The sequence below is a fragment of the Pezoporus wallicus genome, unplaced genomic scaffold (genome assembly GCF_028554395.1).
Source record: "Pezoporus wallicus isolate ANWC-B61680 ecotype Strahan unplaced genomic scaffold, APGP_CSIRO_Pwel_v1 contig_4012, whole genome shotgun sequence".
Classification (NCBI taxonomy): Eukaryota; Metazoa; Chordata; class Aves; order Psittaciformes; family Psittacidae; genus Pezoporus; species Pezoporus wallicus.
This window is the reverse complement of record NW_026637828.1, coordinates 1,675,213-1,688,670: the sequence shown is the minus strand read 5'-3', so window position 1 is coordinate 1,688,670 and position 13,458 is coordinate 1,675,213. Positions and strand designations below refer to the sequence as shown.

Here is a 13,458-nt window from a genome sequence, read left to right as displayed (position 1 = left end):
GCTCTGCTTGCTGAAAAATAAACATTTATTTACATCTGAAAAGAGTTAATGTGTAAAATTGGCTCAGAGGGGTTACAAGGAGCCAGGAACACCCGTGCATGCCTCAGGCCCAGATGAGCTGGGCACAGACTCTTTCCTTCCTGGGTTCAAGGCCACCTTCCTTGAGATGCTGCATCTGCAGAAGGCTCTGTCCCAGGCTGAGAGCAGAGGCGGCTGGAGATGTCGAGCCCCCTGTATCCATGTATTGAAGAGCAAGAGCTGCTTCCTCCCTCCCAGAGCAGACTTTTCCCAAGGTAAAGCATCGTGCGATACAACAACAGACTCAGCAGCATGTCTGTGCTGCTGCTGAAGGGGCAAGAGCAAGAGGGTCGGGGGATAGCATCTGAGCTGCTCTGCTCCCATGGGAGCAAAGTGCCAGTGCCAGGAAAGGAGCTGTAAGCCAGGTGCATGCAGCACTATTCAAACAACACAGCCTCGATGTTTCACTTGCAAAGGCAGAGGTGTAGGTGCTCCTTGGTGCCCTGGGGTCACTCAGCAAGAGGCAGCAGTTGTGGCTTTGGCACCCTACTAGGAAGCAAACATCCCAAATGCCAGCTGTTGCACATCTGTACTTGGGGACACCACTCTTTTGCCAGCAAAACTGTCCCTGAGCCAAGCGTGGCTCCTACCCGGGCTTCTTGGCTCTCCCTGCTGCAGAGTTGGTGCTGAACTTGGTGCTGGGTCCATCACACTCCCGTGTGATGTTCCTGTTACTGAGGGAGCAGCAGCACTGCCCTTCATGTGCAGAGTGAATGCATTCCAAGTGCTCAAGCACTGCAGGAAGCTACAGGAGTGCAGCTGCTGTGGCTCTGTTTGCTGCAAGGAGTCTTGGGGAATCTGCTGCAGGAGGAGCTCAGAGGAAGGACCCTCGAGGTGCAGATCTGTGCTGCTGGAGAGCTGATGCCATGATCTGTACCGGGTGTGAGCAGCGTGAGAAGGTGCAGCAGAAGCATCTCTCTACAGGGAACTGTGCAGGATAGCTCTGGGATGGATGTCTGGGAGCTCTTGGTGTGCTGAAGAAATGGTCTTTAGGGCAAGGAGAGCAGGAAGGTGGTGTCCTGGATGGGAACAGTGCTGGCACAGCCCCGAGTGCAGCAGGAGGTGCTGGTTCACCAGGCAAGGGGTGTGGATCTTTGTCAGCAGTGCCTGGCTGAGCAGCATCTCCCATTCCCTGCTGCTTGTTCTCTGCTGATGGACAGGCTCCTCTCTAGCAGCCACAATCCCCTTCTAGAGGTGCCCAAGTTGGTGCAGATGGGAAAGGGGCTTCATGAACACATCTGGTGGGTGCCAGTAGAGCTAGCTGATGGTAGGAAGGAGCAGCATTCCCCATGCAGCTCACCAAGTGAGGTGAGGCTCTTCTGAGGGAGCAGCCAAAGGCACCTGCCTCACTTTGGACCACAGAAGGGGAACATCCCCCCAGCAGCTCCAGTGCTCTCAGGTGGGGCACAGCAGAGATACTGGTCCCAGCATAGCCATCCAGGAGTGCTGCCCTCCCGCCGGGTCCCTGCACCCACCACATCCCTCTCCCTGGCTCTGCAGGGCCGGGTGCCACATCACTGGGCACAGCAGAGCGCCGGGTGGTCGAGTTTCCAGAGCTGCCACTTCTTCTTCATCTCTGACTTCACCTGTCACAGACAGGAGTGAGCAGGGGCTTTGCCCTGGCTGCGCCCTCCTGCAGCATGAGCAGCAAGGCAAAGCCTCTGGCCAAGGCAGGGTTGAGCCGTGCTCTGAGCAGGAGCTGCAGCAGGTACGTACCTCCTTGTTGGCAAAGCAGTAGAGCACAGCCACGAGGAAGCCCTGGAGGGTGAGCAGGGGAGGGGAGTGAGCCTCACTGGGGCTAAGATAGGTCTAGTTTCCCTAGGCCACTTGTGGGCACTTCTGGGAGCAAGGTCTCCCTGCCACCACAGCCCCAGAGAGCATGGGAGGCACCATCATGCACTCAATGACATGGCTCGAGGTCCCCATCCCTGAGGTTGGAGCACCATGGGGTGGGAATAACGTGCTGGAAGAGGGACCCCCCCAGCTCTTGCTGCATGGTGCATGGCAGAGGAAAGGCTCCCACCTCACCTGGAAGGAGTTGAGGAAGAGGGTGAAGAACACCTTGATGTAGCGCAGGATGCCTGTGGTTTGCTCATCAGTGGCGAAGATGAAGACAACCTCGTGGATCCCAAAGAGGGGGATGAGGGTGAGCGTGGCTTTGGCCAGCCTGAAAGAATAAGGGGACTCCTCTAGCAGAGAGTACTGAAGTGCTGGGGCACTAATACGGTCAGGGACAAGCTCTTTGGTGATCTCAGGGTGGCTGTTTCATGGTGTGCAGGACGGTGGTGCAGGGTAGGGGTGGATGGGGAGGTGGAGGTGGTGTAGGAGGTGGCAGGAGGACCCATGGCCCTCCCAGCTCACCGCAGCTTGTAGTCTGCGTAGCCCTTCTGGTTGGCCCGGAGCTTGGCCAGGATCACCTTGAGGATCCGCATGAAGATCAGCAGGTTGATCTGCAGGAGGAGACAGTGCAGGGGCCCACACAGCCCAGCACCCTGCACACCTGGGCACTCTGCACACCCAGCATCCTGCATAGCGGGGCACAGCCCACCCTGACAACGATACGCACCCTTGGGTGCTGTGGGAGATGACACTCTCCCATACTGCTAAGGCTGCTGCAGCCCAGCAGCACTGGGTCCTCAGAGCTTCCTCCCCTCCCACCATCCCAAAATCCTGACTGGGAAGCATCAGGGGCCACACCCAGCCCCATTCTGTGGGGCTCAGCACAACCACCCCTCCATGGACTCTCGGAACTCGTGCATTAGCAAGCTGGTGCACAAAACAACCCGTGTGTTTAGCACGATGCCTTGGAGAACTGCTGCTCTTGGGAAAGCCATGGGGCCATGGTGCCCGTACCAGGGAGGCGAGCAGGATGGGGATGCGGATGATCCACCAGTAAGCCATATTTTCATTCAGTGCCCAGCACCTGTGCAGGGATACAGGGAGAGCAGCACCATCACACCATGCGTGAGGGCAGGATGAAGCCAAGAGCATGCCAGCCCCAGCTCAGTGGGTCAGGGACCCACAGCAATCTCTATCCCAGTGCCCATCCTGGGCTGAGCATCCCAACAGGACCCCCCCCATTCCTTGCCACTCACTCTGCGTTCTCCTTTAGGTACTTGGCGGCTACCCAGGGCACCACGAACACCACGGGGGTCCCTGCAAGTCACACAGCAAACCCTGTAAAACCAAGCACCCGCCTGAGCTCAGAGACCAGTCCCGGGGCAGGGAGCACCGTGGGGACATCCAGGGTCAGCAGAGCCCCCTCCCTGCACCCTCCCAGGGCCACAACCCACACCGACCCCAGATCCTGCCGCCAGCCCCACTGCATGCCCGGGTGGCCCCTACCCCAGCCCAGGTAGAGGTAGAGCCTGTAGTAATTCTTCTCGGAGAAGACGGCCCCGATGAGCAGCTTGTAGAGGTAGACAGCTTCCACCAGGAACCAGTAGTGGTTGGCCAGGATGCAATACTGCATCAGCACCTGCGCAGCCCGGCAGCCCAGCGCCGCCTGTGAGGGGATACCCACCATGGGGCATCCCACGGGCTCATCCACGGGCACAAGCACCCCAAGAGCTCCGCATGGGCACCCCCTGAGCTCACTCAGCAGATTCCTGCGGCTGCTTGAGCACCAGCACCCGCTGCACACCTCTCCCTGGGGTGATCCCAGCCCAGCACCACGCAGGGACCCCATGGGGCAGCACTCACCTCGTGGCTCAGCAGAGCCTCCCAGTCAGCCACCTGCACCAGTTCCATGCCCCAGCGCCTCTCCAGGAGTGCATCCTTCACCATCACCGAGGTGGCCCGCAGCCCGAAGGAGGCGAAGAGGTTGGCGTGGATGTAGTTTCTGGTGCAGTGGAGCTTCCTGCGGCAGTGAGAGTGTGGGGAGTACCCCTTAGCTCGGCCACCACTGGTGGGGAGGACAAGGGGCAGGACCATGTGCCCTGGGTCTCCTACCTGAAGACAGTGAGGACGAGCAGGGCAGAGACGAGGGTGAGGAGTGACAGCGAGTACCCCACGGTGTAGAGCACCTTGAAGCTCACCATCAGCCGGCGGGCGCCCTCCTGCAGGCCAGCACCACACTGATGAGCTGGGGCCAGCAGCACCGCGCTGCGTGCCTGGGCCAGGGCACCCACCTCCTCCACGGCGGCCGCTGTCTCCTCCTCACACTGTGAGTAATCGCGCCACGGCTGGCTGCCGTTCACTGTCACCCACTGCCCGTCGGTGCCACACCTGCGGCTCACCAGGCCGTGCTTCACTGCGGACACCAACACCGCATTCCCCTCGCGTTCCCCCAAACCCCGCTCCTGGTATGGTAGGTCAGGTTCTACTCAGCCCCAAAGACCCTCTGCCAGGCCAGATGTGGCTCTGTTCCATGCCCCATGCATGCCCTCACACCCAGCTCTGCTGTGTGTCCCTCTTCCCCAAGCAGTGGACAAGAGGGAAAACCCCAGGAGCATCTTCCCACCTCCCAGCATGCGCAGCCCTGGCTTCCAGCTCCAGGCCAGCAGGGGGTCATAGAAGCATAGCAATAATTAGGTTGGAAAAGACCTTTAAGGTCATCAAGTCCAAATGTTCCCCAGCACTATCAAGGCCATCACTAAACCATGCCACTGAGGGCCTTGTCTACATGGTTTGTGAACACTTCCAGGGATGGCAACTCCACCACTGCCCTGGGCAGCCTGTTCCAATGCCTGACCACCCTTTGGGGAAGCAATTGCTCCTAATATCCAGTCTAAACCTCCCCTGGCACAGCTTGAGGCCATTTCCTCTTGTCCTACCCCTTGTTTCTTGGAAGAAGAGACTGACTGCCACCTCACTAAAACCTCCCTTCAGGTAATTGTAGAGTCATCATCACCTTTCTCAAACCAGGGCAGGTAAAAGGGGCAGGAGATGTTGACGGTGATGCCAGGGCTCCCGTCAGGCCAGCAGGCATACATGTCGAACGTCCGGTTGCAGAAGAGCCCTTCCAACAGCAGCAAGGGAGGAAAAGGCAATGGTCAAATAGTGGTGGTACAGCCACATCCAGCCCTGACACCCCAGCCCACTGCCAGCACCTCTGAGAGGGCATCACCCTGAATAGGTCCCTGGTGCCCCACACCAGCCTCAGACCCCTTGGGACGTCCCAGTCCTGGGCAGCCCATCTGAGATGCGGTCACTCCCCCAGCTCATTCCTCCATTGGTGACCAGCATAGGGGATGCTGGAGGAAGGATAAAACCTGGCCCCAGCCTCACTACCACCCAGCTCCACGTGCCCCCACATGTGACCTGAGCTGCTGCACAGCGGGTACCTGCCGGGTAGGGCTCGCTTGCCATCCTTCTCAAGCACTCATCACGGTACCGCATCCACTCCTCGAACGTCTTCTCCAGCACCTTGGCCCCACCTTGCTGCAAGCCCAAAGCTGGGTCAGAGCCTCTGGTGGCTCCCGAGGAGGCTGCAGGTATCCTCTCAGTGACTCCTGCCTCGACATGGGCAGGCACACACAGCCAAGCCAGGACCGAACCCGTTCACAATAGGTCAAAGTCCAGCAGTGCCAACCCTGCTGCCCCATGGGCCAGTCCCAGCTTGCCCCTTACCGGCATGGAGGAGAGCAGGCACATCCAGGCAAGATGGAAGAGGTTCTGCCGGTACCCAGGCCTGAGGACATCCCCCATGGCTGCCCCACTGGCAGGTGCTCCCAGTGCTGGGGCACGTCTTGGGCTGAGCTGGGAACCTGGATCCTGGGTAAGAGGGGGCGGACTGAGGGTGTGCAGAGGAGGAGATGTGCTCCCTGAGGCAGCAGAGTACCGGGCTGCGAGTGCCAGCTGCAGGCACGTCCTGGGCTGCCACAGCCCCGGTCACTTCCCCGCCGGAGCCAAAACCTCGGGAAGCACGAGGCAGAGGAGCTGGGGCACAACGGGGTCCCACCTCTTGGCCGAGCTTCCACAGCACCGCTTCCAGCCCTGGGCCAGCGAGGGGCTAGGGAAGCAGAAGCCACCCCGGCGAGCGATGTGACAGCCCCTGTGCCACCGCTGCTCACCCCGGCACCCACGGGTGCCCTGTTGCCACCAAGCCCAGGGGAAGGCAAGGAGACCTCTCCGCGCTTCCCGCGCCCCGCTGCCTGCCCGCCAGGATGGGACCCTCCAAATCACCCTTCGGCCCCACTGCTGCTCTCACAGAACACCCCGCAGCCCTAGCCGGCGCTCCGGGGGGAGAAGCAGCCCAGGTAGCCCCGCGGCTCCCCGGCCAGCACTGACCCCCACGGGCTGTGCCCACCCGTGCTCCGCCTAGAGCGGATGCTCCCCGGTCCCGCTAAGTGCCCGCGGGGCTCCCCCTCCTCCCGGGCTGCTCTTACCCTGCGCGGCGGCGGCTCCGCAGCCCCGGTGTTACCGGTAGCCCCGGTGTCACTGGCAGCCCCGGTGCGTGTTACCGGTAATCCTGGTGTTACCGGCAGCCCTGGCTCCGCTACCTCAGCGCGGCGGCAAGCGAGATGCTTCTGCACCGCGGCCGCCTCCCGCCAGCGCCGAGCTCCGACGGGGGGGGGCGGGAGGGGGCGGTGCCGCCTCCCGGGGCTCGGGCCGCCCCGACGGGCGCCGGGGGTCGCGGTCTCCCGTCCCGCGGAGCTCCGGCACAGCCCCGCAGAGCCCCCGGTGCAACGCCCGGGGACGGGGATGAGGGTCCAGGTCCAGCCAGGGACGCTCGGGGATGGGCGTCCAGCCCTGCCCAGGGTTACATCACACGGGGACAGGGATGTGTTGCAGCCCTCAGACTGTGAGTCACGGGGATGGGAACGTGGGTCCAGACCCTCTGCTTCTCTGCCTGCTCTCCAAGAGCCTCCCCCGCCCCGCAGTGCAGCCCTAGGGAAAGTCATGGGGGTCCTTTACCTCCCAGGCTAGGTGCCGCTATGGCTCTCCCCTGCGCTGGCTGCTGCGGTGCAGTCCCTCACCATGCAGAGGCCAGGGTGGGCTGCTTGGGAACACTGACCCCAGGATGATGCTGGATCCAGCACAGGGACACAGCCCATGACACTGGTCACATCACCCAGCCCCAAGCCATGGGACAAGCCTGGTGAAGCAGGGCGGTCTGTGCTGACCCACCAAACCAGGGGAACACCATCTTGGCGCTGCTGTTTTCCTATCACTGGAGCATGCAGAGGAGATTAAAAGGGTGTCTGAGCCCTCCCTGAAAGCCCCTGGGGACCTCCCAAAGAACAGCAGTGGAACCCCTCTGGGTTTCTTCCCTTTGCCCCGGCTGGAGGATGTGTCTGGAGCCACCATGTGCTGGGAAGCTGATGCTGGCCCTGTCCTGCGCTGGGATGCCAGGTTTACTTACACTCTAAAACTGCTGCTGGCTGCATGCATCAGAACATGCTTTTATTTTGTGAAAATATGTTTGTCCCAAAACTGTTCCAGTGGGCTGGGAGCACACAGTGATTGAGGTGGGTGAGGAGCTGCATCTGTCGCTCCAGTGGATGAGAGGTGGCCGGTTATTTCAAGTGACAAAACCTGCCAGTGGAGCAGCCTGTGGTGATGTTCTGCTGTTTTGGGAAGTTGAATCTTCGGGTGCCTTTCTCAGCATGAGCTGACAGTGGGGTCTTCCTGGGGCCTCTCTACCCTGTGTGTTCACTTGTGAGCAGATTAGAGCAAGTCTGCTCAATGTATGCAGATGGAAAGCTGAAAATGATGTGATTGAGATGGAAAGGGTGGAGGTGAAGGGGAGGTGAGCAGTGGGACAGTGCTGGAGGGTGAGTTGGACCCTTGCACAGCTCTGAGCATCACTGTGGTGTGAGAACTTCAGTTTTATGTACAGGGAGTGGGTCCTTCCACCCCCATGGCTTTTCCTGCCTGGGAAGTGAATCTGCAAAACAGCCATGAGCTCTTGTATCTCTTCACCCCCCTTCAGGGGCTCCCCTGGGTGTCCTGGGGCAGCAGGTGCCTGTGCCCCAGCTGCGCACTGATGTGCTTTCAGCAGTACTGGCTCATACTGGGAGGCTGGTGCTGGTGCTGCGTCCCCCCTGCAAACCCACCATGGTGCCAGGAGCTGCCCCGCTGGTGCACGTGGAGGGTCTGCCACCCTGCCAGCAAGGGGCAGGCACCAGGAGCTGCCAGGTAGGTGCAGGCAGGGAGCGCACCTCTGGTGTTCCTAACGGGACTGGGAGCATAAAGTAGTTTTGCGGCAGGATTTGAGCAGCCTCTGCATGAGGACAGCACGTAACACACAAGCACCAGCAGCCAGCACAGTGGGGATGCTGCTGCGCTTGCCTTGGAGCACTGGGGTGCTGGGGAACCCTCCAGTGTTGCCCCATGGTGGGCAGAGTTCATGCTGGGGGTGGGCCATGAGCTGGGGGGGGGGGAACGGGGCACGACCCCCAGGCTGTGTGGATGCAGACCTGTGTGGTCCCCCTCCTTCAGGGCCAGCTGTGTCCATCTGTGCCAAGGCAGAAGGCAAGCTTCTCCCACCAAAAATCACCAGGAGCTGGGATAGCAGTGATGGTGAGAACTCTGGCTGGGAGGGCAAAGACAGGGGTGGGTGCTGGAGAGATACCAAGGGTGGCAATGTTTCCATCAGCACTGACTGATATGATTCTTGAAGGGTGAGGCCACAACCTGCTGAGTACCAGCATGAGGCTGGGGTGACACCAAGGTTGGTTTGAGCCTGGCAGGTTATGGAAACACCCAGGCAGATGGTAGCACCATAGCCCTGGGCCAGCACTGCAGGCTCTGGTGAGGGAGCTGGGCTGGTAACTCCTAATAAAGAGCCCCAGGCACAACGTACTTAATCCTTTGCAGGATGTTTCTAGGTGGACCAGTGCATCAGGGTCCCTGGTTGGAGGCTCAAGGAAGGGCAGGCTGAGTGGGTAGGGGGCTCAGAACCCCCATCCAGGGACCTCGTGCCTTCAGGGAATGAGGAGGTACAGGCAGAGCTTGCAGGAGGATGTTTGTCTGTGGCACTGAAGACTGAGGTCTGGCTGAAGGACAGGGGCTGTGGGAAGGGCTGGCTGGCCCAAGCCTCAGAGTAAGGTGGGAAAATGATGGCTGGGGGCAGCTGGTATCCCACAGGAGTGATACCACCGAGATTAGGACAGAGCAACACCACTGGGGTGGGATGCTTTTAGGGTAATCCTGGCTAGCAGGGTCCTCAGGAAGTTTCTGGTCCAACCACAGTCACAGCAGGGCCAGCTTAAAGGTCAGACCTGGCCCAGGGCGTTACTCACCCTGGTCTTGGCAATCGCTGAGGATGGAGATGGGAGATAGAGCACAATTAAAATCTCTAAAGGCTCCAGGTAGCAGATGGCCTGAAAGAAGAGAGTTTCTCTGCACTATCATCACCACGCACATGGGACAGGGCACAGCCCAGTGTGGTGCTTGGGCACAGGGAAACCTGTAAGCCATGGGGAGTGCTGAGAAACAAGCACGTGCACTTGCAGGCACCTTTAGCTGGTGCAGACAGACATGCTCTCCCCCTGAAACAACCTCTGGAAGAAGATGCAACAACTAATAACACAAAGAGTAGTTGGCATCACTCAGTATCCCTAATGATGGTCCAATAGTGGAGAGGGATGGGGATGAGGAGGAAATGTCACCTGAGCCATGCTGCTGAAGCAGCTTCTCTGGAGATTTTGTGGTTTTCCTCCTTGGTGGACAGTTACCTGTTTTCCAGAGTGGCACATCTTTCCACATAAGGGTATAATTCCCAAATAGTTCCTGAAGACCAACTTTGCTGGAAGGCATGGAATCTCCTGCAGCACATGTGGAGACAAAGAGGGATGAGGACCTGATCCCTTCCCGATCCCACCCATACCAACAGGCCGGGGCTGCCCCTTGCAGACGGTGGCACTTGAACTTTGTTGCTGTGGTCCCCCCTTCCCATCAGCAGCAGAGCGGGACCCACCGAAGCTCAGCAGCTCACTGCAGCCTGAGCTCTGGATGGTCTCGCCCTGCCCCTGCTTGCAGCCTGGCTCCTCACCTCTGGCTCCAGGTAAAGAACTCCCTGTCTTGCCCTACCGCGGCAGGCAGCGGGCTGGCTGTGTCTCGGCTTTGACCCTCCCTCTTTGGGCTGACGCTGCCACGTGGTGGCTTTAGTGTCCTGTGTGCCGCTGTGTGCTGACCTCTGCAAGGGGATGTGGAGCAGGGAGGATGCTCAGAAAGCTCCTGTACAAAGCTTCCTGAAGGGATAAGGAGTCCTATCCCGAGGGGAATTGTCTGAGGGGCTCCTTTGCTGCTCCCACATGTCACCCTGCCATGGAGCTGGAGCTGATTCCAGCTCTCCCAGGGTTGCATCCTGCCCCACACAGCCATAACATGGTCTTGGGGCACCTGTAGAGGATGCTTGCACCAATATCCCCCTTCCCAGACCTGGGCACCCTATGGCTTTGTTCTACAGACCTCCCTGTGTGAACCCTTCTATTGCCAGCAGGACCATGAGGTGGGCTCGTCTCATAGTGATGCTGAATTTGGAAGACAGCCCAGGGCTCCAGCATGCAGGTATGTGAGCTGGAGCTGCAGTTCCCCAGAGAGGGACCACAGACCTTCTGGCATCACTGTCTGGTGTGGTCTCTTTGGGCTCTGAGGTGTCAGCAGGGACCACACCAGGGTGGAGAGTCCATCTGGAGGTGATGTGCTCACTGATCCTTTGAATGGGGACGTGAGGAGCAAGCTGTTCCTCTCCATATTGATGCCTCTTAGGCAGAGTCTCCATAGCGACTGCAGCACTTGTGGCTCAGCTGAGGCTGCATTCTTACCTGTGGGGTGCTGCAGAGCCAGTTGTAGGCATGGGGAGGGTGGCTGGGAGAACATCCCAGGTCTAAGAATCACTAGGATGGATGCGGAGATGGAGCCTGGTGCTCCATCCCACAGGGCGGAGCTGCCCTCCCTCAGGACAGCCATGTCCCCCACTGTCCCTGCCCAGGGACAACCCCTCACTGCTGCCTGGCATCTGAGGAGATGCTCGGGCATTCCCATTGGCAGTTTTGCAGGCACCATGTGCATCTCCTGGCTGTGGTCCTGGCTGTCCACCAGTGTGTGATGGCAATTTTAGCACCTCAATCTCACCAGCCAGGCCCTGACAGCTCTGCAAAAGAGCTGCTTGAAACACCTTCCCAGTTCTTCGTGCAATGGGTAAGACCCTGAGAGGCCACCACCCCCTAGCTCTCCATAGCTGCTGTCCTGCTGTGGCGGGTCTGGGGATGCTGGCTGTGCTGCATGGCTGTCACCAAGGAGATACCATTGATAAGTTTGTGTTAAAAGCACGGTTCAAATTGCCTCTGAATGGTCTCTTGTATGGATGGTGTTGTTGCCTCTTGGGCAACCTGAGAGCTGCAGGGGTGCTCAGGACTCTTCCAGCACCCTCCATCAGTGTCACATCAAACCAGATAACCACACAGGGCCAAGTTCCTTTCTCCAAGGACTGCTACCAGGCTTACCAGCAGAAACAACTCCTGAAAGAAAGCAGGTTTAATTTTATCTGGCTGTTACTGACAGGGAAATTCAGACAATGTGTCTGCCTTTGCTAACCATGCTGCTTTGTTTCCCATACAGAAGTAATTCGTGGAACAGAAATGTTAATCAACGCATCCTGACTTGCAATTATTCAATGAACTTCTCAGAAACGTCTGCCAGACTGTTACCAGGTAGAGAAATCCATCAGCATGTGAAAGCCCACGAGCCCGAGTGAGGAGGAAGGATAGCACTCCTGGCAGCTGATCAGTCCTGCACCACTTGCTGCTGGACCTGGGAGGCTGCTGTAAGCTCAGGTGCACCAAGAGCTTCTGTACAGACTAAAAAGCACAGTATTTTTCATATCAACTGATGGTGCTATTAAAGATAAGTGCAGCCTGGCGAGATGCAGACCCATGCAAGCGTGGACCTGCTTGTCCTGGGGTACTGCTCTGTTTGGAAGCTCCTTCTGCATCTGAGCAAAGCCTGTTTCTTGCTTGAACTTCTCTGATGAAGGTGAGAAATGACCACAAGCCTTGCCTAACCACAAAGCTCTTCCTCTTTCTGCAAGACAGTGGTCTGGGGGGAGGCTGACCTCTGATCCAGAGCAGCAGCTTACAACGCTTTCTGTGAGCCATTGAGTCACTCGAGCCAGTGAGGGCATCACCATGGGGCTAGACCACCACACCTCACTGACAGCAGATTTACTGCTTTGGGTCTTATTCCTGCACAGACAATGAGAAATGTAACGTTTACTACTACATTATGTGCTTGAGCGTCTGCCTGATGGCCACAGTCTTTGCTACAATATGATTATAAAGGGATTGATAATACGTCAACCTGTCCATAGCCAGAAATCAGCCAAACACCACTGCCTTCCCAGGCATTTTGGACCAGTTGGGTGATTTTCCAAAGAATCAGATGCTTGGACATTTATTCCCAGTAAGTGCTGGTTTAAAGAGATACTGGGGAACAAAAGCCTTTGGAGGCACAGGGAGAGATGCTCTTTTGAGTGAAGAATAAGCTTGCAAACCACATCCTAAGAGATGCTTTGGAGGGTGCCCCAACCCAGCATCTTACAGGGGACATAGGAAAACTGGAACTCTCAGACTGGTGTTTTACAGTGCATTTGCATTCCATTTCCGATCCTCCTGGGAAATGACAGCCCAGGGATCCCACCGTATCCACATCCACACTGTTTCTCAGTAAAGGTCACTTCCAAGCCAGTGTTTCAGTGCAGTGTTGCCACATGCTTGTGATAAATGACCTTTCCCAGCTCATAAAGGCACTATTGAATTTGGCACTTACTCAGAGAACCCCTCAGCAGATGCTGTCCTTCCAGAGAGCCCGCGGTCACGCAGGTTGCCAGGTCTGCTTAAACCTCACCAAGTCTAGTTTCCGCTGTGTTTCTAACCTGATACAAGCAGGAAGGCTTAAAAGATAAGATCAAGAACTTCTCTGAAAATCATCTATATTCACATCCTGCCCTGGAGCTGGACTCTTTGTACCTGTCCTCTGCTGAAGGGTACAGCTCGCCCCCTTCCGTATTTAAAGCCCTGGTTGGCAGTGCAGCATCTGTATTCCACATCAGGGTTGCTATACTCCTGGATTCAGAACTCAAGGAGCAGATGAGAGGCTGCATCTTTTACTTCCTTTCTGCCTACTAGGAGCCCAGTTGCAACTTCTTATGTAGCACCTACTTAAGCAGAACTGTGCCTGTCTTTTCCTGTCACATCCAGGGAAAGCAGCATCTCCTTTCCACCTGCTGGTGTGGAAATGATGGTGGTCAACCCCTTCCTGTGTGGCGGTGATGTACGAGGGGATGGCGATGGACCTGTGCTTTGCTCTGCAACCAGCTGCATTTACAACCCTGGGGTGGAAATTCAGGTGATTTTCCAAAGGTGAAACACAGCCCTGAAAGTGACTTTGGAAAAATCCCTTTGGAGAAAAAAAATCCCTTTTTCCCACACT

General features: G+C 57.8%; 1 protein-coding gene across 2 annotated transcripts; it reads right to left on the bottom strand.

Annotated features, from left to right (window-relative positions):
* Nucleotides 1-1,057: 1,057 nt before the first annotated feature.
* LOC130598473 (glucagon receptor-like) lies at nt 1,058-5,879 on the bottom strand. Of its 2 annotated transcripts, XM_057407928.1 has the most exons (13): nt 5,650-5,879; nt 5,364-5,460; nt 4,931-5,038; nt 4,209-4,330; nt 4,030-4,136; nt 3,781-3,937; nt 3,424-3,583; nt 3,174-3,234; nt 2,932-3,001; nt 2,440-2,528; nt 2,107-2,245; nt 1,795-1,836; nt 1,058-1,664 (listed from the first exon to the last, which is right to left on the bottom strand). In XM_057407928.1, exons 1-13 carry the CDS (start codon nt 5,725-5,727, stop codon nt 1,593-1,595), a joined length of 1,302 nt encoding a protein of 433 aa, XP_057263911.1. In that variant the 5' UTR covers nt 5,728-5,879; the 3' UTR covers nt 1,058-1,592. The 2 variants fall into 2 exon arrangements, with proteins under 2 accessions (XP_057263911.1, XP_057263910.1); XM_057407927.1 differs by having other exon boundaries at nt 4,030-4,330; nt 5,650-5,800.
* Between the last annotated feature and the right edge of the window lie 7,579 nt (nt 5,880-13,458).